The 22,353-nt window shown below is 52.0% G+C and overlaps 1 protein-coding gene and 1 non-coding gene across 2 annotated transcripts in view; both read left to right on the forward strand.

The window, feature by feature from the left end:
• LOC136316082 (E3 ubiquitin-protein ligase RNF213-like) overlaps window positions 1-10,403 on the forward strand; it is a 43,524-nt gene extending 33,121 nt beyond the window's left edge. Inside the window, 12 exon segments of the mRNA XM_066247816.1 lie at window positions 3,551-3,662; window positions 4,784-4,897; window positions 4,899-4,940; window positions 4,942-4,984; window positions 5,215-5,325; window positions 5,328-5,404; window positions 6,159-6,281; window positions 7,412-7,430; window positions 7,433-7,521; window positions 8,274-8,465; window positions 8,467-8,514; window positions 10,311-10,403. Coding sequence (XP_066103913.1) covers window positions 3,551-3,662; window positions 4,784-4,897; window positions 4,899-4,940; window positions 4,942-4,984; window positions 5,215-5,325; window positions 5,328-5,404; window positions 6,159-6,281; window positions 7,412-7,430; window positions 7,433-7,521; window positions 8,274-8,465; window positions 8,467-8,514; window positions 10,311-10,403 — 1,063 coding nt within the window.
• LOC136316513 (U6 spliceosomal RNA) lies at window positions 480-586 on the forward strand. The gene has a single exon (XR_010727743.1). It is a non-coding gene; the product is annotated as a U6 spliceosomal RNA (small nuclear RNA).
• Window positions 10,404-22,353: the final 11,950 nt, after the last annotated feature.

A 22,353-nucleotide genomic window follows, 5' to 3' on the forward strand; every position in this document is an offset into this window, starting at 1 on the left:
CTGATTTGGCTGGACTAGGAGTTGCTTTGTGGAAATCTAGACAGCTCTCTGGGTAGACTGCCCCCCTACACCCTCCAAGGCCCCTGTTCCTGGGCTACCTCACCCCTAGCTGCCTGTGGTCTGGACACTTGAAGGGGGACCAGTCACACTTTTTTTCTGGCTAAGTCTTGGGCCACAGAGGGCAGACACCCTTATGCAAGTTCCTTGTTGGGGTCAGATGCCCAGGACAGTATCAGTAGGGGCACTTGACGATCCAGTATTGCAGTTCCAGAGTGTGGGTACCTGGACTCTACAGGGAGTCCGTGCGGTCACGACTATTTTTAATATAGTACTAAGATGATTCACCTTTTTCAATATGTTGGCATGTGCAATGTGACTAACGCCACAGTGGGTAATGGCTGGCATCTCAGCATGAGGAAAACTGTCCTAGGAGCCCTTCCTCATCGCCATGCATGGGTTGTCCTAAAAATAGCAGTTTTGTGCTCACTTCAGCAGCATGTGTGCTAAACTTGGGGTGATACAGAAAAGATTAGCCTGACCCCTGTGCAAGGATGACATGCAAATTCAGGACATGTAACAAAAAATAAAATAAATAAAAATAAGAACGGCAATTTCTTACCTTTTGTGACAACATGGATGGACCTGGAGACTATTATGTTAAGTGAAATAAGCCAGGTAGAGAAAGAATAATATCATATGACCTCACTTATATGAGGAATCTAATGAACAGTGTGAACTGAGGAACGGAATAGAGGCAGAGGCGGGGTCAGAGGGACCAAAGAGAAAGAGGAAGAGAGGATGGGATCCGAGAGGAGAGAGGGATTAGTGAAATTATGTACACATAACACAGAGACAAAGAGAGCAGGACAGCAAATCCTGGAGGGAAGGGGGAGGGTGTTGGCGGGAGGGGCCAAAGGGGGTATCAAGGGGAACACAGGGGTAGAGGAGGGAGATATATTCTATAGGACACTGAATTTATGTAAACACAGTAAATTAAAGTAAAAAAAAAAAAAAGATTGGCAGTTTCCCTGAAGAACATCCTTGGTGAGGCTATCAGTCATCACTGTGACTAGATCTTGACCCTTGAGGATAGGACACGGATGTTCTGATGACGTGAGCAGCACACAACAGGATAACCATGCCAGCAATTTCTGAGTGGCACTCCAAGCGAGCTGCTTTGTGCACGGACGCCCTCTGGGACTTGGCAAGGGACTGCCAGCCTGTAGTGACTCAGACCTGGGCATTACCTTTCCTCAAGAGCAAGTGAAGGGAAAATTCAAGCTTCTAAGCAAAAATGAAAATTTTGCAAACTTGTATCTTCTACTGTGAGCCTGTCAGCTTTCTCATAACATAAAGACTTTTTGATGACATGGGTAGCGATATTAGGAATGTGAGGTTTGGCCCTGGCCATGTTGCTCTGTGGATAAAGCATTGTCCCAGCATGCCAGAGGTCACAGGTTCAATCCAGATCAGGGCATGTACGAGAAGCAACCAGTGAGTTACAACTAACTGTAACAATGAGTTGATGCTTCTCTCTCTTTCGGTGAATGGAAAAACAACTAAGAAAAAAAATGTGAGGCCCTGGCCGGTTGGCTCAGCGGTAGAACGTCGGCCTAGCGTGCGGAGGACCCGGATTTGATTCCCGGCCAGGGCACACAGGAGAAGCACCCATTTGCTTCTCCTCCCCTCCGCCGTGCTTTTCTCTCTGTCTCTCTCTTCCCCTCCCGCAGCCAAGGCTCCATTGGAGCAAAGATGGCCCGGGCGCTGGGGATGGCTCCTTGGCCTCTGCCCCAGGTGCTAGAGTGGCTCTGGTCGCAACATGGCGACGCCCAGGATGGGCAGAGCATCGCCCCCTGGTGGGCAGAGCGTCGCCCCATGGTGGGCGTGCTGGGTGGATCCCGGGTCGGGTGCATGTGGGAGTCTGTCGGACTGTCTCTCCCTGTTTCCAGCTTCAGAAAAATGAAAAGAAAAAAAAAATTGTGAGGTTTTAAAATACATATTTTAAAATAAAAATGTATCAGTGTTGGCAAGTTCCACATAGCTCAGTGCACCAATGTTTTCTTTTTTTTTATTTTTTCTTTGTGTTTTTTTTTCATTTTTCTGAAGCTGGAAACAGGGAGAAACAGTCAGACTCCCGCATGCGCCCGACCGGGATCCACCCGGCACGCCCACCGGGGCGAAGCTCTGCCCACCAGGGGGCGATGCTCTGCCCATCCTGGGCATTGCCATGTTGCGACCAGAGCCACTCTAGCGCCTGGGGCAGAGGCCACAGAGCCATCCCCAGCGCCCGGGCCATCTTTGCTCCAATGGAGCCTTGGCTGCGGGAGGGGAAGAGAGAGACAGAGAGGGAAAGCGCGGCGGAGGGGTGGAGAAGCAAATAGGTGCTTCTCCTGTGTGCCCTGGCCGGGAATCGAACCCGACCAATGTTTTCGAATGACCCAGTGTTTCATGTTACAGAATCATGTGTTTGTCAGAAACAACTCCGCTTCAAGTGCAAGGTCGACCATTTGACTTAATGTAACTGGCTAAAAAGGCACAGGTTCAGTTTCAAAGTGCACATTGCAACATCTTTAGAAACTACCCATTTATCAGAGAAGAATATTTAAAATTACCTGGAAGACAAGATGTTTCTCCCAGATACACAGCACTCCAGAGCAGATTCTCTCTGATACTTCAGTATAGGCACAGCTGATGGAAGCAAGAGCAAGTCAGAAGGTCAGGCCGACTCAAACTGTTCTGCGAGGCTTGGAAGACAAAGCCATTTTTGTTTTGGGAAATAGCTTGATTTTAAATGTTATTTTTTAAATATCTAGTGGGCTCAGTTTTGTCATTTTAAATGAGTTAATTTCTACTACCGTAAATATCGATAGCTATAACCCACATAAACAAAAGCTCTTAGGGGTTCTCCATAATTTTTAAGACTGCAAAGGAGTCCTGAAACCAAGACGTGGCAACAGCCAGTCTAAAATGCAACATTTTTTTCCCCTTCTTTTTTCGAGTGAGAGGAGGGGAGACTGAAAGACAGATTCCTGCGTGTGCCCTGACCAGGATCCACCTGGCAACCTCCATCTGGGGTGGATGCTCTGCCCATCTGGGACCATACTTGCAACCTAGCTATTTTTAGCACCTAAGGTGGAGGCTTCACGGAGCCGTCCTCAGCACCCGGGTCCAACTCGCTAGAACGAATGGAGCCTTGGCTGCAGGAGTGGAAGGGAGAGAGAGAAGCCAGAGGGGGAAGGGTGGAGAAGCAGATGGGTGCTTCTGTGTGCCCTGACCAGGATTCAGACCAGAGACTCCCACATGCTGGGCCAGTGCTCTACCACTGAGCCAACTGGTCAGGGCCCTAAAATGCAACATTTTATATTCTCCAATGTCATGCTGAAACATTTTCAATAAAGTCATGTAACATACTATACCTATGTATGTATGTATATATTTACATAGGGAGACTGACAGAGATAAGTCAGTAGCTATTGTTTTCATTTATTTGTTTTTTCAAAATAAACATCCGGACCTGAGATAACCAGGTTTACTACTTCTCTTTCTGTAGCTTCCATGAAGTGAAAGATTACATTCAGGATTACTTGTCCCGATTGGAGAAGAAAGCATTCATAGGGGAAGAGAAGACCGAGCTGTACATCCTGGTCAGCAGATGTCTGGAGGTAGCGTCACCCCTCCCTGGATTTCTTTGGCACACTGGTTGCACCATGTCATTTGCACAATGGAAAAGCACTTCTGAAAAGTCACAGGATACAATTTTTTTTAAATGAGAGGAAAGGAGAGAGACAGACTCCAGTATGTACCCTGACGGGGTCCACCCAGCCAGCCCCCTACTGACAGTGCTCTGCCCATCTTGGGCCGTTGCTCTGCAACCGAGTTATTTTAGCACCTTACGTGGAGGCTCCACAGAGCCATCCTCAGTGCCTGGGGCCAACTCACTCAAAGCAATGGATCCATGGCTGCGGGAACAGAAGAGAGAAAGAGAGATGAGGGAGGGGAAGAGGTGGAGAAGCAGGGCTTCTCCTGTGTGCCCTGACCAGGAATTATACCTGGGAAATCCACATACCAGGCTGATGCTCTACCACTGAACCAACCACCTAGGCCACAGAATACAATTTTAGTGGCTGAAATGAGTAGACATGGTGTTCCAGGGAAGGGTTTCAAAAGCATTGCCTCCGCCCTCAGTCATTGTCTGTATTGGCATTGATGTGCAGGAGGGAAAAAATGAAAACAGGCTAGACAATATACCATTCAAGTTCATGTTTAGCTCCAGGGAGAGGGACTTCGAATACTTTCCATTTTCTTTGTCTTCATTTTTTTTGTTATGTTCAAAACTTTTACAATGCATTTGAAAAAACTTTAGATCATACACCTTTTTTTTCCTCAGAGGTTTCCTTTGTGTCCTCTTTCTTGGTCTTAAAGTAAAAAAAAGAGAGAATAGGTTTCCAGGGTTCAGAAAAATGGACTCGAAAACCTACAGCCTTCTTCATCCTCCCTGTAGTTTCTGCGTGTTGCATGGGAAGTTCTGGAGGGTTGGGCTCGCATATTAAAAAGAACATCGCTGGCCTGACCTGAGGTGGCACGGTGGATAAAGTGTCAACCTGGAACACTGAGGTCGCTAGTTCGAAACCCCAGGCTTGTCTGGTCAAGGCACATATGGGAGTTGATGCTTCCTGCTTCTCCCCCCTTCTCTCTCTTTCTCTCTCCCTCTCTCTCTCTCTCCTCTCTAAAAATAAATTAAAAAACAAAACAAAACAGTGCCCTTTTCCATCTGGTTCCCCAGGATTCCATCCACGAGAAGAATAGTTCTTTCCCCACCAGTGATGGCCTGAGACCCGTCCGGAAGGATGGTCAGTTACTCCCGCATGTCTGTCAGGAGGCATCACAGAGAACCTGCCGGTGAGGCTTCCGTGGAATACCTGCAGGAGATGGCCCGGATCCCGCGTCTGCCTAGACAGGGCTTCCGAGGTCCTCCAGAGCTCTGGCCAGGCTCGGGCAAGTTCTTCCTCTGCACCTTTCTTCTCCTCGGCTCAGTCCCCACTTACAGAGAAATCCGGGAAGTGTGGGAGACTGGTCCTCAGAGTAACACTGGCCCCATTTCCCTCAAGTTGGTGTTTTACTCCAAGTTCCTATTTTACTAGCTTCGTGTCTGTCCCAGACTCTGAATGACAACACTGTCCCCGGCACTGACCACTTTATCCTTGGTCTCTGCAGAGATGGCCAAGGAGAAGCAGCAGTTCCTGCAACAGGTCAAGCACTTCTGCGCCCGGGTCCAGAATGACGGGTACCGGGTGTCCCTGGTGAGGAAGCTCACGAGCCTTCAGGGGAAGAGTTTGTACAGTCTCCGTCCAGGCCCGGACATCTAGCCCAGTGGGTGTTTCCCAAGGAAGTCACTGCACAGCAGGTGAGGAGCAGTCCCAACCCCCCTGGGTACTGTCACACCTCTGGGCACACCCCCCTCCCAGGAGCAGGTGTCCCCAACTTCCTCTTGCCCACTCGGGAAGGCTGGAGTCTGGTCTGGGCCTTTGTGTCCCAAGTCAGTCAGCTCCACCAGTGATGGCCTTTCCCAGCTTGCCTGAGGGAGAGGTGTGCTGCACCGGCCTCTGCTCCGCTGTCCTCCTGTAGTCCTTATGCGGCATCACTTCGGATCCCGCTGGACACGGGAGCAGTAAAAAAATGGGTCTGTGGCTTTTGCTTCCAGAAAAGTAAAAGTCATTGGGCTTGTAGGACAAGGTCTTTCTACGCCAGCAGCGGGGATGGGGAGAACCAGGGTGCAACAGTCCTTTCCTCATGCTCAGAAATAAACAAATTGCGTTGTTCATAGTGGCACTAAAAACGCTGACATTTCGGGGGGGGGGGTTAACTACCAATTGGAGCATAGATTGAGTGAAGTCACCTGGCCTCTGATACTGCTGAGTGGAGACAAGGTTGGCATCGCCTCCTCCTTCCCTGCTCTGTCCACCCCTCCGGCTGCAGGGAGCCTGGAGGAGTGTCCCACACAGCACTGCACTTCCCTGCCATGAGCCAGCCTGGAGTCCCGGCTTAGCACCTTTGAACCTCCAGTGATCTCCAGCTTCTTTTCCTTCTGTAGACAGTTACCTGCTACACGTTACCCCTACCGTCCCGCCATGATTAACTCTGTGTTCCTGGGCTTGCAGAAGGACTCTCCAGGCCAGATGGATCCCTACCTGGTGCATGGAGAGGAGGACGAGGCTGTCCGAGACGCTGTGGGCAAAGTCATTCTGGAATGCAAACCCCTGGCCTTTGTAACTGCTCTGGAGGTAGGATGGGTCAAGGCCTCTCAGAACCTGCCTCTTTCCTTTGCTATATCCCACGATGCAGTGGAGTGTCCCAGAGGGTGACAGCGCCTTGGAAGCCACAATTCCCTGGCCCCCGCTGGTAAGCAATAATAGAAGAGCTGGGTGGACAGGTTTGCTTGGTCTCGCTGACCTGCCAAGGCCATTAGTGACAGCAGGTCCTCTATGTTGTGTCTGTCAGTTACTTTCTCTGAGACCCTGCTGAGATCACTTCCTACAAGATTTCTCTGATGGGACGCATGTGGGCACAACCAGCAGTGTGGGTACTCACGGGTGTTCACTGTCCAGCATGTGCCTATTATGCGTGCATGCAGTTCTCGGTGTTAAAGAGAGATGGATGCAGGGTGTTTAGAATCTATCTTTTGGCCCTTGCTGTTTTGCTCCGTGGATAGAGCGTTGGCCCGGTATATGGACACCCTGAGTTCAATCCCCAGTCAGGGCACACAGGAGAAGTGACCATCTGCTTCTCCCCCACACCCACCCTCTCCCCCCCCCGCCCCCGTCTTCCCCTCATCCCCTCCCGCAGCCAGTGGCTCTGTTGGTTCGAGCTCTGCCCCAGATTCTGAGGATAGCTTTGTTGGTTTAAGCATCAGCCGCAGACGCTGAGGATAGCTTTGTTGATTCCAGCACCGGCCCCCAAATGGGGGTTGCTGGGTAGATCCCTGTAGGGGCGCATGTGGAGATCTGTCTGTCTACCTCCCCTCATCTCACTGAATAATAATAAAAAATGAATAGAGTCTGATCTTTCAAGTGTTCTGGTGCTGCTGCTTTTTGGAGACCCCATTTCCCCTGGCACTGTGCCAGGACATGTTTCCAGGACCAGGAAGTGGTCAGAGCATAGATGGTGGCGTCTGTTATGCCGTCATGAGACTTCTACTGCATGTGCTCTGAGTCTAGTAGAAATCTTTGTGAACTCTGCAGCCTTGGAGCTGTCTGTTGCCAGGAGGCAGTCCTTGAGGCTCAGGGTCCAGGACTGTAGGGTCTTAGGAAAGTCTCCTCACCCTATCGTGGTGTAGGGGCTGAAGCACATGGGCTCTGGCCCTTGGCGGGACCTGGATATGCTACAAAGTCTTTCTTGGTGTCCTTGCTCTCAGGCCTGCAGGAGCTCCCAGACCCACAGGCGGTCTACCCACTGTTGGCGCTTTTCAGAGAGGTCACCACTCTGCACCAGTCCTGCAACGCCAGCCTGCACCCCAAGCCAGAGGTGAGTGTCTGTCTCCAGGGCTTGTGGCCATAGTCTCAATATTCGGAGGGTACTTGTCTGCCCATAATTTTTAAATCTAGGATAGGGGATTTCACCTTTCTCATATGGAGGGACTACTTTCTGTTTTACCCAAAGCTTTTAGAATTATAGGTAAAATTAAAGTCAAGGCCGTGGCCAGGTAACTCAGTTGGTTTCAGTGTTGTCTTGATTTGCCAAGGTTGCAGGTTCGACCCCCAGTCAGGGCACATGCAGGAATCAACCAAAGAGTGGAACAACAAATCAGTGTTTCTTTCTCTCTCTAAAAATCAGTCAATAAAAACAATGTAAAATCTAATGTCGCCTGATCAGGCGTTGGCGCAGTGGATAGACCATCAGACTGGGTTGCAGAGGACCCAGATTCGAGACCACGAGGTCACCAGCTTGAACGTGAGCTCATCTATTTGAGCAAGGCTCACCAGCTTGAGCCCAAGGTCGCTGGCTCCAGCAAGGGGTTACTCGGTCTGCTGAAGGCCCGCGGTCAAGGCACATATGAGAAAGCAATCAATGAACAACTAAGGTGTCACAACGAAAAACTAATGATTGATGCTTCTCATCTCTCTGCATTCCTGTCTGTGTGTGCCTATCTATCTCTCTCTGACTCTCTCTGTTTCTGTAAAAAAAACAAAAAGATGTGTGACTGACTTGAGAGCAAACCAGTGAATTCAGCGTGCCTTCTTCCTTTGTGCTTTAACATGGAAACGTGCTCCTGTCAGCAACGTGAGGCCATGAACAAGTTCACTGAAGAAAGCCAGACCCTTTCCCCCGACATGAGAGGTTTTGCCACATCTCTTGTGGCCAACACACTGCCACTGCTGAGGACGGATCCCGGTGACAGTGGCCCTGAGGGCACAGTGACAGAAATGGCCGTTCATGCTGCAGCTGTCCTCCTCTGTGGACAAAACAAGAGTCCTTCAACCCCTGAAGAACTTGGCCTTCTCCCCGGCCACCATGGTGGTAAGACTGCACGCTCTGCTTGGTCACCGGCAGACACACAGCCCCTGCCGGGGGACATGCTGAACGTGCTTGTTTTCTTGAATCTGCCTCTGTCTCACCTGATCCTAAAGTCCACTGTGACTGTGACAGTCTTGCCTCACTTTTGGTTGTCTCATGGAGAGCTGTGACATTTTCTTCACAGTCTTTGGGGTTGAGAAGAAAGAAAACGAGACGTCTGTGTCCTTGCTCTGGACCTCCTGCCTGATCATTGCTCTGGACCTCCTGCCTGGTCATTGCTCTGGACCTCCTGCCTGATCATTGCTCTGGACCTCCTGCCTGATCCTTGCTCTGGACCTCCTGCCTGGTCATTGCTCTGGACCTCCTGCCTGATCCTTGCTCTGGACCTCCTGCCTGGTCATTGCTCTGGACCTCCTGCCTGATCCTTGCTCTGGACCTCCTGCCTGATCCTTGCTCTGGACCTCCTGCCTGATCCTTGCTCTGGACCTCCTGCCTGATCATTGCTCTGGACCTCCTGCCTGATCATTGCTCTGGACCTCCTGCCTGGTCATTGCTCTGGACCTCCTGCCTGATCCTTGCTCTGGACCTCCTGCCTGATCCTTGCTCTGGACCTCCTGCCTGATCCTTGCTCTGGACCTCCTGCCTGGTCATTGCTCTGGACCTCCTGCCTGATCCTTGCTCTGGACCTCCTGCCTGATCATTGCTCTGGACCTCCTGCCTGATCCTTGCTCTGGACCTCCTGCCTGATCATTGCTCTGGACCTCCTGCCTGGTCATTGCTCTGGACCTCCTGCCTGATCATTGCTCTGGACCTCCTGCCTGATCATTGCTCTGGACCTCCTGCCTGGTCATTGCTCTGGACCTCCTGCTTGATCCTTGCTCTGGACCTCCTGCCTGATCCTTGCTCTGGACCTCCTGCCTGATCATTGCTCTGGACCTCCTTCCTGATCATTGCTCTGGACCTCCTGCCTGATCCTTGCTCTGGACCTCCTGCCTGATCTGCCTGATCATTGCTCTGGACCTCCTGCCTGATCCTTGCTCTGGACCTCCTGCCTGATCCTGCCTGATCCTTGCTCTGGACCTCCTGCCTGATCCTTGCTCTGGACCTCCTGCCTGATCCTGCCTGATCATTGCTCTGGACCTCCTGCCTGATCCTTGCTCTGGACCTCCTGCCTGATCCTTGCTCTGGACCTCCTGCCTGATCCTGCCTGATCATTGCTCTGGACCTCCTGCCTGATCATTGCTCTGGATCTCCTGCCTGATCCTTGCTCTGGACCTCCTGCCTGATCCTGCCTGATCATTGCTCTGGACCTCCTGCCTGATCATTGCTCTGGACCTCCTGCCTGATCCTTTCTCTGGACCTCCTGCCTGATCATTGCTCTGGACCTCCTGCCTGATCATTGCTCTGGACCTCCTGCCTGGTCATTGCTCTGGACCTCCTGCCTGATCATTGCTCTGGACCTCCTGCCTGATCTTTGCTCTGGACCTCCTGCCTAATCATTGCTCTGGACCTCCTGCCTGATCATTGCTCTGGACCTCCTGCCTGGTCATTGCTCTGGACCTCCTGCCTGATCCTTGCTCTGGACCTCCTGCCTGATCCTTGCTCTGGACCTCCTGCCTGATCATTGCTCTGGACCTCCTGCCTGATCCTTGCTCTGGACCTCCTGCCTGATCCTTGCTCTGGACCTCCTGCCTGATCCTTGCTCTGGACCTCCTGCCTGATCATTGCTCTGGACCTCCTGCCTGATCCTTGCTCTGGACCTCCTGCCTGGTCATTGCTCTGCTTTCTTGTTTTTTCAGACAGCATCTCTCCCAACGATACCTGAGGACTTGCAGGCTCAAGCCACAAACTAGCAGGGTCTAGAACATGTCCGCTGGTATAGTAAGTATTGATGTCTCAGACAGTCACAGTTCTCTGAGCTTTGAAGTTTCCTGATGCCACGGGAGCTGTTGGCTTAGAGTGGGAGTTCATGTGGTTGGTGCCTGAGGGTCCCAGAGTGCCCTGCCCCTCCTGCCATTGGTGCTTGGTGGGACAGGAGCGGCCTGCAGAGTGTAGATGACCTTCATCATGTCCTTCCTGGTCATGGGCAAGGACCTGCAGGACCTGCTCCTTTTCCCTGGACTATGCGTCTGGGGAGAAGGACACTGGGAACCACTTACATCAGAGGCTCAGTTACAGCACAACCAGGTTTTTTGATCTAAAGATATTTTTTTTAGAAAAAATAAAACTGGGAGACAGAACCATGTCACCTATGACTTTATGTAAATTTTGCTCTTGCCTGAGTAAATAATCAAAAGTTATTCTAAAAGGTGTTCTAAAACATGCTCGTGGCAAAAACCCCCAGAGAAAACAGAAGTATATAAAATCCTATCTACCTTGCCTTCCACGGTAACCCCAGCATAGGCCTGGGATCTAGTTTCTGTCTGCTCTGTAGACTTCAACTCAGAGACACTTTCCCATACGTACTTGGGACACATCCGCCTTGCGTCCAGTGTAGTCAGGCCAGTGCGGAAAGAGTTAGCTTTCCCTTTGAACCGTGGGTCATTAGGTGAAACCTCACCAGCCAATGCATGTCCCATTGTTCTCCCAACCGTGTGTCCCAATGGTCACCAGTGCTGTGTAGGAGAGGTGAGTCTTGTTTTGGAGCAGGGTTTGGGGGGCTTAAAACGAGTGTTCCTTCAGGGCTGGGAGGGGTGGGAGAGCATGGAGGAGGAGGATAATGAGGTCTTGTCTCTCCAGGAGAACATAGACTGGTTTGAGGGCTGTCCCAGGTGTTCCAAATAAAGCTCTAAATGGAGCTCCGTGTGCCCAGCCAGCCTCACACTTTGCACATACCTCTTTACTGGGGGCTGTTTTGTGCATTGCAGGGTGTGTAGTATCCCTGGCCTCACCAGATGTTGGGAGCACCCCTCTCCCCAGTGTGACACCCAGGGATGCCATGGGTCCCCTGGGGGACAGAATGGCTGCTGGTTAGGAACCAGTGCTAGCCACTTTTCCTGGCCCCTGCAGACACGTGTCTTTCTGTGATGGCAAAGTGGGGACTGGGTCAGAAGCTGGATGACCAGCCCAGAGAAAAGAGACAGGGCAGAGAGCAGAGCCAGGAAGAGGAAAAAGACTCGTAGCTCATAAGCTGGGGGGCAAGACCTGTGTGTTCCTCATCCCTGAGTCCCAATACCCTTGTTAGGGTCGTTGGTAGCTGCCTGCTCAGCAGCGGGCTGTGGAAGCAACAAATGTTAATCGATAAGTTAAATGAGAGACACAGAGGGAACTAACTGATATGCACCCTCCGCTCTAAGTTTCCTGACTTCCGTATCCGTGAAGGGTGATAGCCAGGGTCACCCCAGACTATGCCAGCCCTGTCTGTCTGTAGTCTGTCCCAGAGTCTGAGCCATAGTTGCCAGCACAGAGTCCAGTGTTGCAGAACGAGGAAGCAGTAGACCATATGGTTCCATTATTTTAAAGATACTACTCATTTTAGCCTGACCAGGTGGTGGCACAGTGGATAGAGCGTTGGACTGGGATGCGGAGGACCCAGGTTCGAGACCCCGAGGTCACCAGTTTGAGCGGGGGCTCATCTGGTTTGAGCAGAGCTCACCAGCTTGGACCCAAGGTCGCTGGCTCGAGCAAGGGGTTACTCGCTCTGCTGTAGCCTCACGGTCATCAAGGCACATATGGGAAAGCAATAAATGAACAACTAAGGTGTCACAACGAAAAACTAATGATTGATGCTTCTCATCTCTCTCTGTTCCTGTCTGTCTGTCCCTGTCTATCCCTCTCTCTGACTCCCTCTGTCTCTGTAAATAAAAAAAAATTTTTTTAAAGATATTATTCATTTTAGAGAGAGAGAAAGAGGAAGGGGGAGGAGCAGGAAGCATCAATTCCTATATGTGTCTTGACCAGGCAAGCTCTGGGTTGTGAACCCGGACCTCAGCATTTCAGGTTGACGCGCTTTATCCTCTCTGCCACCACGGGTCAGGCATTTATTTATTTTTTAAAATAAAAGTCCATAACAGAGTTGAGGAAATGCGGCGCTCCCAGTATCAGGAAAGAAAGCGCCCGAAATGGTGACGGTAGGGGGTGGAGAGCAGACAAAGCCCAGGATGGAACACTGGCTAGACACACAGTGATGATTCTGTCTGGGAGGGAAACTTCAGTTGTCTCTCCTGTTGGAGAAAGACCCAGATTTGCGCATGGTCAACATAATTGGCACAGAACATGTGCCCTGTCCCCCTCCCCCCCGCCACCCATCGATACACACGCACCAGTGAGCACCCCTGGGGGCAGCCACTGCCCCGTGGTCCGTCTGCATCATGTGTGCACTGGTGTGGGTCCCGGGGCTGAGGCCATCGGCTCTGACCTAGTGCGGCATGCCCGTGGAGCAGAGCGTCTGCATCGCCTGCGGCGCACCCATTGGAGGGAAGGGTCACAGACCCACCCAAGGACTCACTGTTGTCCAATACGTATGGCTGTGTCCTCCGGTCACACCCTGGGCTGTGGGCTGTCTCTGTTCCGGCTGAGAAACTGGTACTAAACATGGTGTCACTGCTGTAGCACCAGTGTACCAATGATGTGCTGGGAGGTGTCAAGGCCACAGTCCCTGTAGTCTTACCCCAGTCTGTCATGTCATTGGCCAACTGGATTCTTTTTTTTTTTTTTTTTTTTGTATTTTTCTGAAGCTGGAAACGGGGAGGCAGTCAGACAGACTCCCGCATGCGCCCGACTGGGATCCACCAGGCACGCCTACCGGGGGGGGGGGGGGGCGATGCTCTACCCATCTGGGTCGTCACTCTGTCGCGACCAGAGCCACTCTAGCTCCTGGGGCAGAGGCCAAGGAGCCATCCCCAGCACCCGGGCCATCTTTTGCTCCAATGGAGCCTCGGCTGTGGGAGGGGAAGAGAGAAACAGAGAGGAAGGAGAAGGGGAGGGGTGGAGAAGCAGATGGGCGCCTCTCCTGTGTGCCCTGGCCGGGAATCGAACCCAGGACTTCCGCACGCCAGGCCGATGCTCTACCGCTGAGCCAACCGGCCAGGGCCAAGCCACCTGGCTTCTTACCAACAAAACAAACAATGTGTTTAGTCCTTATGAATGTGAATACTTGTTTATGCCACGTCTCCCACTAGGGACTGTCTGAGGCATGCTCCTGTTGAAATATGCTTGGCACATATCAGTGACCTAACCCAGAAGGACATTGAAGTTTACAAAACCAAAAACCAGACCTTGTCTCTCTGGGCAGATGCCATCTCATTTGTCAACTCCCTTAGTTTCCTCTTGTTAAGAAAGTAAAGGAGACATAGTCTTCCCAAATGCTGTGGGATCCAGGTAAAACCTGGTCTCACAGTCCCGCACCTGTACACCAGGTGAGGACGGTTGTAAGCACTGCCTTAGGGTGGCAGGTGGGGCCTCTGCGTGGTCATTGTCCATGCTGGCTATCCTGGTACAGTTACAGTTTCAAATATTCTAACCTGTTAGCTCCACAAACCATCAGAATGTCCTAGAATGGATAACACTTTTGCAACTGGACATGTCTATCATATAGTACCTGCCATCTGGGTACAGTAGGACGTCCTTTGCCAGACCATGGGTACTGGTCTTTGATTTGGGAGGAGACCAGTGGTCACATGTCCCCACGTCAGCGTCAGCTCTCCTTACTGAGCCCACCTCCTGTCCCCGCGGGACTTCCGACGTCCGTCCTGACGTGCGGCCCAGTGATGGCCCTTAGTGCCGTCTCGTTCAGCCACTTTCCCTCAGAAGGTTGTGGGCTTTTGGTCAGCCAGGAAGGTGGTTCTAGAAGAAAGAAGACTTCTAGGAACATGGTCTTGGCTTTAGCAGAAAGAGTACTTTTAATATCATTCTCTTCCATAACATGAGCCTGGTCTGCAGGCCTAAGGGGCTGGTGTGGGCCCTGAGAGCTCAGGAGAAATTACCTCAGCCCTCACCTTGACGTCTCTTGCTCTTCCCAGAGAAAACCCAGACGGAACTCAGACTGGCCATGTGCTGGGAAGCCTGACCTCCAGCTCCCAACCGGAAGTTTCTGACCAACAGCTGTCCCCGTAGTTTTTCTTCTCGCCCGGTTACTCACTCACCTGGCCATGCTTTTGGGAGTGGCGCACAGCCAGCAGATACTGTGGCATGCTGCCCCTCTCTCTGTTCAGTTCCTACGGTCATGAGCTGCTCCTGCAGTGTCTCACAGCGTGTCCTTCTGTCTAAAAAGTCCTAGCCCAGGGGTCAGGAACCTATGGGTTGGGAGCCAGGTGTGGCTCTTTTGATGGCTGCACCTGGCTCGCAGACAAATCTTTGATGAAAATAATAATAACGTTAAAAATACAAAACATCCTCATGTATTACAATCCATTAATTTCCTACTGCTCATGTTCATGGTTGCAGGTGGCTAGAGCCAATCACAGCTATCCTCCGGGACAACACCAAATTTTTATTGGATAATGCGTAACGTACACGGGTCGTTGTATGGCTCTCACGGAATTACATTTTAAAATGTGTTCATGGCTCTCTCAGCCAAAAAGTTTCCCAACCCCTGCCCTAGCCCCTCCTGAGGATTTTGTGGTTGTCTTGGCTACCTAATCCACAAGCTGACATAGAACACAGGTACCCTGCCTCTCCCCGCTGGGACATCTGATGGTGTGGGGAAGCACTCACCAGCTCTTGTCAACCCCATTTTAAATGGCCAGCTCCATTTCCACCCAGGAACAAGGAAGCTAATGCAGAGTCAGTCTTCCCATGTCGGGGCTGTGGCTCAGGGGGTTGGGGGGCTGAGGCCTACAGTGGGAGGAAGAAGAGCATGTGGCTTCCTCTAAGTTAAGGGACTGTGAGAGCAGGCATCCCCTTTCCTGCTGACAAGACAGAGACCATCTCTCCACCTCCCCCCCCTTCCCACCCCCGCCGGCAAAACCCGCTGGCTCACTCATTTTTTAGCCCTCCTGCCTTCCACTGAGCTCCCTGTCTCCTCCACCTTGTGTGACACATCATTCTCTGGCTGCCGCAGGCTCTGAGCCACATCATCAAGCCCGCAGTGAGGGACCCGAGAGGGTTTCTGCAGCAGCACCTCCATAGGGACTTGGAGCAGAGGTTGCTGGTCCGATTCCTGATCAGGGCACATACGGGAATAGATCGATGTTCCTCTCCCTCTCTCTGTCTCTCTCTCCCTCTTCCATTAAATTCAATAAATAAAGTTTTAAAAAATAAAATAAAGCTGTTAAAGGGGGGGGGGGTCAGTGCAACCTTTATGCAAAGGCCCCTAAATTTTAGGAAGGGGTTTGATGAATTGGAGACACTGGGCAGTCTGGGACTGGAGCCTGGCAAGGGTGGGTGGGGAGTGCAGGGATGTCTCTGCCGCTCTCATGACTCCCCCAGCCCTGCACTGTGCCTCCAGCAGCCCCTCTGCAGGCTAGTTCTGCACTGAGCACGTGGCCTCCCCTTGGAAGCCAATTTTCCACACAGCGAAAATGTTTTCTCTTGCCTACTTTAGCAGATGGTCCCCTACCTCGGCTTGAATTGAGAAGCACAGAAATCACACAGGCGCAGACGGCCTCCTTGGCAATGTCTTCCAGGCACGTAAGCTTACAAACTCCCCTCCATCCTCACCCTTGCCATTTGTCTTCATTGTTGCTGTGCCCTTGAGCTGGCCAGGGAGACCACCAACAGGGCACTTGGCTCAGATGCTGCTCAGGAAGTATGAGGGAGGGAGGAAAGAAGGTAGGCAGTTTTTGAGGGCTTGGTTGTGGCTTTTTGTTTCCTTAACACCCTTATCTGCCCTGTCCCCTCCACCCTTCCCAAAAAGGAGACTGCTGAAGTCCAAGTCATCCTGGTGGTTGGCAGTAGAGGGGGGTGGATTCCTAGCTCATAGAGGATGAATTCGTAAGTCATGGCAGGGACTCAGGGCCTGAACTTCCACAGTGCAGCCCTCACTCAAGTGCCTCCTGATTTAGACAGCAGAAGAGATTTTTCTGGGAAAAAGACGTGACTTGGGTCTTCTACGGATTATCAGAAATATGAACTTCACCTGACCAGGCGGTGGTGCAGTGAATAGAGCATCGGACTGGGACATGAAGAACCCAGGTTCAAAATCCCGAGATTGCCAGCTTGAGCATGGGTTCATCCGGCTTGAGCACAGGTTTGCTGGCTTGAGTGTGGGATCAGACACATGACCCCATGGTCACTGGCTTGAGCCCGAGGTTGCTGGCTTGAGCAAGGGGTCACTCTGTGCTGTAGCCCCCTGGTCAAGGCACATATGAGAACTCAATCAATGAACAACTAGAGTTGCAACAAAGAACTGATTCGTCTCATCTCTCTCCCTTTTTGTCTGTCTGTCCCTATCTGTCCCTCTTTCTGTCTCTCTCCGTCTGTGTTTAAAAAAAAAGAAAAGAAAAATGAACTTCTATGAAATTGAAGTCTGGCCTGAAGGTTTGAGGAAGGACAACAGGGATCCCCAGAAGACAATCAACATTGTAGTGAATTCTGGTGAGGACCGAGTCCCTGGAGCAGGACTGATGGCGGGCAGGGGACATGCAGTGGCCAGGGGCCAGAGCCCCTGTGTGAGCAGGGTGGCGTGGAGTGGGCTGCATCAGGTGTCTGTGCAGAGGCCACCACTGGTAGCCATGGGCTGGGGAGGTTAGTCCTCAGGCTCCTGGAACAGCCCAAAGGGATGGCAAGACCATTTGATCTTGCCTTATCGTTCTGTGCCAGGGGAGACCAAGAGGACCACTGTCCACTTCCCAGAGCGACCATGGGAGTCTCAGGAAATGCAGGTGTCTTCTTGGAGAAACTGAGAGTTGAAATCATTATACAGGTTTCAAAGATCAGACAGTTCGAGACCATTTATTTGAACACCAGGAGAGGAAGGAGTTTCTGCCCCTGTAGGGAGGAGCATCTTGGGAACCTGAGTCTCAGGGACTTCCCTGGACATGACACGTGGTTGTGTGTGGACTGGAGGGGTCATGGGTGTCTGAGCAGTAAGGCCCCAGCAAGGAGCAGGTCTGGGGAGAGCTTAGCTGGGGTCTGGGTGCTTTGTGAGGTGTTGGGCACCTCCAAAGATTAACTCTGACCCGAAGGCTAGTGTGGAGATATGGGCTTCGCAGCTGAAGTCCCACTCTGATTCTTGGAGCTCAGAGGTCTCCCAGCCTCTTGCTTACAAAATCAGGTGTTGTCATTAGGACACCGATTTGGATTGAGCGTCCTCAGTGACAGTTGCTTGGATGGTCTCCTCTCTCCTGATCTTCCCAAAAGAGTCCCTGTGCCTGGTAGGGGCGGGGTGGGTGGGGAGCCGGCGAGGAGGGGTAGGAGTGGGGTGGAGAGAGGAGGGGTAGGGGCTGGGTGGGGAGAGGAGCGGGCGGGGAGGGGTAGGGGCCGGCGGGGAGGGGGTAGGAGCCAGAGAGGAGGGGGTAGGAGCCGGCGGGGAGGGGGTAGGAGCCGGCGGGGAGGGGGTAGGAGCCGGTGGGGAGGGGGTAGGAGCCGGCGGGGAGGGGGTAGGAGCCGGCGGGGAGGGGGTAGGAGCCGGTGGGGAGGGGGTAGGAGCCGGCGGGGAGGGGGTAGGAGCCAGAGAGGAGGGGGTAGGAGCCGGTGGGGAGGGAGTAGGAGCCGGCGGGGAGGGGGTAGGAGCCGGCGGGGAGGGGTAGGAGTTGCCTAGGAGGGGTAGGAGCCGGCGGGGATGGATAGGAGCCGCCGGGGAGGGGTAGGAGCCGGTGGAGAGGGGTAGGAGCCGCCAGGGAGGGGTAGGAGCCGGCGGGGATGATTAGGAGCCGGCGAGGAGGGGTAGGAGCCGGTGGAGAGGGGTAGGAGCCGCCGGGGAGGGGTAGGAGCCGGCGGGGACGATTAGGAGCCGGCGAGGAGGGGTAGGAGCCGGTGGAGAGGGGTAGGAGCCGCTGGGGAGGGGTAGGAGCCGGCGGGGACGATTAGGAGCCGGCGAGGAGGGGTAGGAGCCGCCGGGGAGGGGTAGGAGCCGGCGGGGATGATTAGGAGCCGGCGAGGAGGGGTAGGAGCCGGTGGAGAGGGGTAGGAGCCGGCGGGGAGGGGTAGGAGCCGGCGGGGAGGGGTAGGGGCGGGGCGGGTGGGGAGAGAGCCCGGAGTGTGTGGACTGGCAGCCACTCTGCAGCTCGGTCCGTCTCTAGGAGGCAGCTGCAGGCTGGGGTGCTCCAGTGGCCGGGCAGGTGCAGCGGCCGTGACCTCGCCAGTCATGGGGAGCGAGGAGCCCGCACACCTTGACTCCAAGACCCAGGAAGTAAAGAACCCAGGCACACAGACTTTTTTGGAGGGACCGGGAGAGAGGAGGCCAGCCAAGCAACTGTCACTGAGGACGCCCCAGGATGCTCTGCCCTCAGCATTCAGATGCCCCCCCTCCCGCAGAGCCGCTGCGGGTCCCAGCACTGCTTGGACTCGCACTCCGGCAGCCGCCCGCGCCGTGGGAGCGCGCCCTGCCGCACCTGGCTCCAGTCTCCCGGGGAAGTGCAGGAAACGCTCCCTAAACTCCACTTGGTACGTCTCGCCGGCTTCCTTCTCTTCTCCGCTCCCGCCGGGGACCTCACAGCCACCACCCGCCACCTCCTGCGTGTGGGGCCCGCCTGACTCACGCGCACGGACAGCCCCGCTGGCTCCCATTCACACGGACTGGCTCTGCGCCGCGTCGAAGCCCGGGCAGCCGAAACTTGGATTAACAGCCGCTGGGAGTGCTGGAGCCGCCCAGTGGTCTGCTGTGACCCGCTGCCCGGCCTCGCGTCCTGGGTTCGCTCCCTCCTGCACTGCTGCCACCACCAAGGAGTATGGTGAGCTGGGCGTCCGCCTCCCACTGGGGACGGGACCTAGCACAGGGCAGAAACCGCTAGATTTGGGGTGAAGTGACAAGGGGAGAAATCAACTAGGGAAGGACAGACCCGGGATGGCAGCCACAGTACTTTTTTGAGGCGTGGTACTGCTGGGGAATGCCTGGGGAAGACTTTTTTTTTTTAATAATTTTTTTTTTTTTTTTTTTTTAGAGACAGAGAGTGAGTCAGAGAGGGATAGACAGGGACAGACAGGAACGGAGAGAGATGAGAAGCATCAATCATTAGTTTTCCATTGCATGTTGCAAGACCTTAGTTTTCATTGATTGCTTTCTCATACGTGCCTTGACCGCGGGCCTTCAGCAGACCGAGTAACCCCCTGCTGGAGCCAGCGACCTTGGGTTCAAGCTGCTGAGCTTTTTTTTTGTTGTTCAAACCAGATGAGCCCACCCTCAAGCTGGCGACACCTCGGGGTCTCAAACCTGGATCTTCTGCATCCCAGTCCGATGCTCTATGCACTGCGCCACCACCTGGTCAGGCATAAATAAATTTTTATTAATGTTAATGGGGTGATATCAATAAATCAGGGTACATATATTCAAAGAAAACATGTCGCGGTTATCTTGCCATTCAATTATGTTGCATATTCATCACCCGAAGTCACGTTGTCCTCTATCACCCTTTATCTAGATTTTTTGGTGCCCTCCCCCTCCCCTTCCCCTCCCTTTCCCTTCTCCTTCCTTCCCTCCAGCGCCCCCCACCTCCCCCCCACCGCTGGTAACCACCACACTCTAGTCCAGGGGTCCCGAAACTGCGGCCCCCTGAGGCCATTTATCCGGCCCCCGCCGCACTTCTGGAAGGGCTACCTCTTTCATTGGTGGTCAGTGAGAGGAGCACATTGACCATCTCATTAGCCAAAAGCAGGCCCATAGTTCCCATTGAAATGCTGGTCAGCTTGTTGATTTAAATTTACTTGTTCTTTATTTTAAATATTGTATTTGTTCCCGTTTTGTTTTTTTACTTTAAAATACCATGTGTGTGGTGTGCATAGGGATTTGTTCATAGTTTTTTTTATAGTCCGGCCCTCCAACGGTCTGAGGGACAGTGAACTGGCCCCCTGTGTAAAAAGTTTGGGGACCCCTGCTCTAGTCCATGTCTCTTAGTCTGGTTTTTATGTCCCACCAATGTATGGAATCATGTAGTTCTTGGTTTTTACTGATTTACTTATTTCCCTCCATATAATGTTATCAAGATCCCACCATTTTGTTGTAAATGATCCGATGTCATCATTTCTTATGGCTGAGTAGTATTCCATAGTGTATATGTGCCACATCTTCTTTATCAGTCTTCTGTTGAAGAGCATTTTGGTTGTTTCCATGTTCTGGCCACTGAACAATGCTGCAGTGAACATAGGGCTACATGTGTTTTTACGTATCAATGTTTCTGAGTTTTTGGGGTATATACCCAGTAGAGGGATTGCTGGGTCATAAGGTAGTTCTAATTTTAGTCTTTTGAGGAACCACCATACTTTCTTCCATTATGGTTGTACTACTTTACATTCCCACCAACCATGAATTGAGGGTTCCTTTTTCTCCACAGCCTCTCCAGCATTTGCTATTACCTGTCTTGTTGATAATAGCTAGTCTAACAGGTATGAGGTGGTATCTCATTGCAGTTTTGATTTGCATTTCTCTAATAATTAATGAAGATGAGCATCTTTTCATATATCTGTTGGCCATTTGTATTTCTTCCTGGTAGATGTGTCTGTTCATGTTCTCTTCCCATTTTTTTATTGGTTTGTTTGTTGTTGAGTTGTACGAGTTCTTTGTATATTTGGATATTAGGCCTTTATCTGAGCTGTTGTTTGAAAACATCATTTCCCATTTAGTTGGCTGTCTATTTCGTTATCAGTTTCTTTTGAGACGTTCGCTGGGGCTTGAGGTTAAACTAGTGCGAGATGGGCACGAGCGAGGTGATTCTTGGGGTGAATTTAGAGTCATGGGTGTCAGTGTGTGTCTTGCCCAGAGGTGGGTGCAGCGCGCTGGGCCATTTCCCGGGGTGTCCTTGGGGACTGTCGCTTGCAGTGCAGATGGCTTTGGGAGAGGTAGGGGTATGCGAGGCTCGAGCACAGGGCGGGCAGAGGACAAGCAAGGATTAGTGAACTTGAAGGTGGGCTGTATTCTCCTCCCCAGCCTGTCCCCCACTCCTCTCAACCCCAATCCTTGCCTCCTGGTAGCTTCTGTTCACGCAACACCCCCCGCCCCCACACACACACAGTCACTCACACAGTCAGAAGTTGGATGCCATCGAGGGGACTGTCATATTATTACTACTAAGAGGTGCGCGAGATCTTGTGACTACTGGCTGGAGCGCGAGACTCCTGCTTTTAGGACTTGGGTGACAGCCGTGTTTTCGGGACTAGAGGAATGAGAGCCCAGCCGTGAGTGCATGCCTGTACCTGGTGTTTACCTGTATCTGTGTACAAATGGTCCTTGATTAAAGTGATTGAATATGTGAAGTCACTTACCAGTGAATTGATGGAGTCACACAAAGATATTGAAAGAAACATAATGATGGGAAGGAAAATGTTGCTTACATGTAACTGCCTCCAGTGCAGGGAGTTTTAACAATGGAGCAATGAAACCTGCTCTGGCCCCTTTCAGATTACTCTCCGCTCTTTTAAAATAGTCTTTTCTCAATTAAGAAAATATATAGAATATCATAAATAATGTAAAACAGTGTATTCAAATAGATGCCTAAAGCAGATTACCTGGGAGACTGTGAGCATAGTATTCAGTGGAGTTTCACACAAGTACTAGGATCATGGTTTCTAGATTAAGCCCCACCTCATGCTTAGATTTTAATACTGGAAGTTGCTTCCTTTGACATCTCTGTGAGAAGGTGTGCTGACAAGGTGCTGATTATGCCTGCATCATTGCCCTTATCATTTTGCAGGCATACACAGATGTTTCTGAATGAATAATCTTCTTACTCACTGAATTTTCACTCATTCAAAAAATATTTATTGAGCCAATGAACACATAATATACAGAGCTGAGCTGGTTGTTATTTT

Source organism: Saccopteryx bilineata, chromosome 12 (assembly GCF_036850765.1).
Source record: "Saccopteryx bilineata isolate mSacBil1 chromosome 12, mSacBil1_pri_phased_curated, whole genome shotgun sequence".
NCBI classification, from domain to species: domain Eukaryota; kingdom Metazoa; phylum Chordata; class Mammalia; order Chiroptera; family Emballonuridae; genus Saccopteryx; species Saccopteryx bilineata.